Below are 4097 nucleotides of genomic sequence, written 5' to 3'. Positions count from 1 at the left end.
TTAAACCTGTCTGGGAAAACCAACACATACACACAAAAAGATCAGATGATGAAATCCCATTTATCAACTCATTAGTTCAAATGATGATCTGATGATGATTCAGCATTAAAGGATAGGTTCACAATTTTTCAATCATTCCTCCAGTTCATGCTGGCTGATAAAATATCTTCTGCAAATGTGCTTTTGATGAAAGTGATGAGGGACCAACATCCACAGTTTGTTCACACAGTTATTTTGTGCAAATGTGCATTTAAAAGTTGATGTGAAGCTTAAGTGAGTCTTCAGCAGTCTGAGTTAGCCATATAAAGTGGATATCTGCCTAATATATGGAGTGATATTTATCTCTGTCACAATGACAAGAGATTGTTGTGGAATGATAATGACAATGATGAACATGGCTATACCAGACTTTCTAGTTCACTGGTTCTTCAGCTGGAAAAGGGGGATGTGGTCTACATGGTTTTAACTGCCAACAATAGTATATACGATAGTGCCAATAATTATACTACATTTAAGGGATTTCTGCTTTTTCCACTGTGAGACTAAAACATGAGAATTTCTTTACCCCAAAATGTTTCGTATTATCTATATCTGTTTCTGTGTTGGCTTTACTCTGTAACAAACTACATTTGAAATAAAAGAATGACTATGAGGTTAAAGTGCTGACTCTGACTTTAATTTGGGGATATTTAAAGTCTGAGTTAGTTCATACAGTAGAAACTCAAATGTAACAAAAAGAGCTCACTGACCTTAAGAGACAAGAGGAGGACAGACAGACATAGTTTTTATGAAGGACGACACGATTAATCACTTTCAATCATGACTCAGCTCATCATTCATATAGAATAATGATCTATTAGTGGTGTTGGTACATTTCATTTAATTAAGAATGTGCTCTGTGGCTGCAAAGAGTTAAGATGCTGATATAAGATGAATAATCAATTTAGTCATAATTATTCAGCCCTGATCAATAATTATAAAGGAAGCTTGTTCTTATTCTACAGTGATGAACTGCTGTTGTCTCTGACTGGATTGTCTGTTAGATTTAATACTGAAGTCAATTTATTGTGCAGCTACATTAGAAACATCAACCTGCCATCCATCTGTGTCCTGTTTGTGCTTTACTTTGTGTGACTGCGCCCCCTGCTGGAGCTCCTTCATACTTTCAACTGCCTCTAATCCGTCAACTAGACTCCTGTGCTGTTCCTCAAAGTGACATGCAGGTTGAGTGAAGAGCCGCTGATGGTCAACAAGTGCTCCTTTGTTGTCTCCTTTGTTGTCTGTTGTTTGTAATTTTAAGGGAGAATTATAAATTACTATTGTGCACTACTTCAATATGAAATTATTAATCCATCAACCTAAACTGTTCTACTGTACAGTATGTATAATAACAAAGAAACAGTCCAATTATGATTGCAAATAATCTTATATTAAACACTGAATTAGTTTATGCAGGATATATAAGTCATCAGCTGACAGCTGCTGACTGGTTCAGCATTTCTTATCAATCATACACCAATCACACCCATTCTCACAACTAGGTGGTGTGCTGGCAAAGCTTGCCTGCACGAGTCCAGACTCCACCTTCCTGGTTCAGAGTCTCAACATGACTCAAAGGTTTATCTAGAATTAATGTTTTACCTTAGGCTCACTCTGTATAGGATATAATACATTGTTTGCTCTATGACGAGAATGTTCCTGACTGAATTATGATTATGAGAGAGTATTTATGTATTTTGAAGTTAAGTCACTGAGATGCAAGCACAAGAAAACTCCAACAAGTTCATTTTTAGTTACACACACATATTATGAATACTACAGCTACAACTACTAAACACTACAATTACAACATATTACAAACAAGACACAAGAGGGAAAGGGAGACTGGTACTCAAGGCTATGGTTATTGCATGACTGGAATGAATGGTGCATAGTTATTAATTGTGTAGCTGATATGAGAAGCCTAATAAACAGATGAGATGACTGTTACCTGGGAAGCAGTTAGTCAAATCAATAATTAAACACCTTAAGTCTTTGAATTTCCGTGTTTGAGAGTCAAAACATACAGTAGGCTTTTGATGGAATATTGCTTTAACATCTGTAACACAGAAAAGGCAACACCTGGTGGAGACACAATCAAATAGCAGTGCAATATGATCCATTCCTCCACCCATAACACAGGTGAATGAAAGTGAAAGCGGATTTAAATTACTGAACAGATCACAGACGCCATTACATTGCAGAGTGAAATGTGTGCTGAAGAACAAACCTTTGGAGGATTTAACAAAGAAAGTTGAATGGACTGGTGAGTCTGCAACTGAAAGACAATTTGGATATCAGATGAAATGGCTGAGAAAATTGCTCTTGTTGAAAGTTACCTGAATTGCCATGTGTGTTCAGAGACTTTCAGAGATCCTGTTTCTCTGACCTGTAGCCACAGCTTCTGTTCAAGCTGTCTACAAACAATCTGGGAACAAGCTGAAGACAAAAACTGTCCCATTTGTAAAAAGAAATCCTCAAAGAACCATCCACCTGTGAACCTGACACTGAAGGAACTAGCTGACTCCTTTGCTGGGAAACAGAAAGCTGGATCATCTGAGACAGAAAAAGAAGAAAAGAAGGTGGAGGTGGTGTGTAGCAAACATCAAGAAGAGCCTAAAATGTTCTGTAAAGATGAACAGAGAGCTGTGTGTCCTGTCTGTGAGGTTTCTCTCCACCACGGTCACAATGTGGTTCCTGTAGAACAAGCAGTCGGTGACCTGAAGGACCAGCTGAAATCTGACTTAAAGCCTCTACAGGACAAGAGGAACAAATACAAACAAGTGGAGAAAACATACAATGAAATGATTGAACACTCCAAGAAGCAGCTGTTGTCCACAGAGAAGCAGATCAAAGAAGAGTTCAACAAGCTCCACCAGTTCCTGAAAGAGGAAGAGGAGTCCAGACTGGCAGCTCTGAGGGAGGAAGAGGAGCAGAAGGGAAAGACTATGAGCAGAGAGATGAAGAGGATTCAGGAGCAGATCTCCTCTCTGTCAGACAGTATCTCTGCTGTTGAAGAAGACCTGCAGAAACACAACGTGTCATTCCTCAGCAGTTATAAACCCACTCAGACCAGAGCCAGAGCCCAGTGCTCACTGTCAGATCCACAGCTGGTCTCAGGAGCGCTGATAGATGAGGCCAAACACCTGGGCAACCTGTCCTTCAGAGTCTGGGAGAAGATGAAGGAGAAGGTCCACTTCAGTCCTGTCATTCTGGACCCAAACACTGCAAACCCTCGTCTCTATCTGTCTGATGATCTGACCAGTGTGAGAAAAGGAGACGCAAATCAGCAGCTCCCTGATAATCCAGAGAGACATACTAAATATGCCACTGTTCTGGGCTCTGAGGGCTTCAGCGCAGGGAAACACAGCTGGGAGGTGGAGGTGGGAGACCATCCTGGCTGGTATGTGGGTTTGGCTAAAGAGTCAGCTGACAGGAAAAGAGAGTGTCCTGCTTCACCAGATTATGGAATCTGGTGTTTACTGCATCGCAGTGGAAAATACACTAATGGTTCTGGTAAGACTGTCACAGTGAAGAAGAGTCTCCAGAGGATCAGAGTCCAGCTGGACTATGACAGGGGGGAGGTGTCCTTCTACAACCCTGAAGACAACACTCCGATCTACACTCTCAGAGACACTTTCACTGAGAAACTCTTCCCTTACTTTAACCTTGTGTCAGCTGGTGATGCTAAAACCACTGATATCAAAATCTGTCAAACTCTGTGATGTTCAGGAAGGTTTGTGAGATGTGATTTATGAGGATTTTGTCTTTGACAATCCTGTTTTTCTTTATGTTTTAATTTTCCAAGTTATCAAAGTAATTCAGTTAAGTAAAACAGATGGGTCATAATAATACATTGAGACAAATGTTTTCTTTTTAAAATAGTAAAACATGTTTTACTCTGCATAATGGACCAAAGAGGCAATGTTCATGTAATCATTAATCTGTTATTCATTCACCATGTGTATCATGAATCACAAATAACTTCAGATTAGCAAATCTTTTCCAAACCCTGACACTTACATTGAACTGCGGATTTTAAATTTGTTGGTAGTTAT

At 39.5% G+C, this 4097-nt stretch overlaps 1 protein-coding gene across 1 annotated transcript; it reads left to right on the top strand.

The window, feature by feature from the left end:
* The first annotated feature begins 2345 nt into the window (after window positions 1-2345).
* LOC128364859 (nuclear factor 7, ovary-like) lies at window positions 2346-3764 on the top strand. Its single transcript, XM_053325482.1, has one exon. The coding sequence runs from the start codon at window positions 2346-2348 to the stop codon at window positions 3762-3764; it is 1419 nt and encodes a 472-aa protein (XP_053181457.1).
* Window positions 3765-4097: the final 333 nt, after the last annotated feature.

Source organism: Scomber japonicus, chromosome 9 (assembly GCF_027409825.1).
Source record: "Scomber japonicus isolate fScoJap1 chromosome 9, fScoJap1.pri, whole genome shotgun sequence".
NCBI classification, from domain to species: Eukaryota; Metazoa; Chordata; class Actinopteri; order Scombriformes; family Scombridae; genus Scomber; species Scomber japonicus.
Note: the sequence above shows the minus strand (reverse complement) of the source record. Positions and strands in the feature narration are given on the sequence as shown.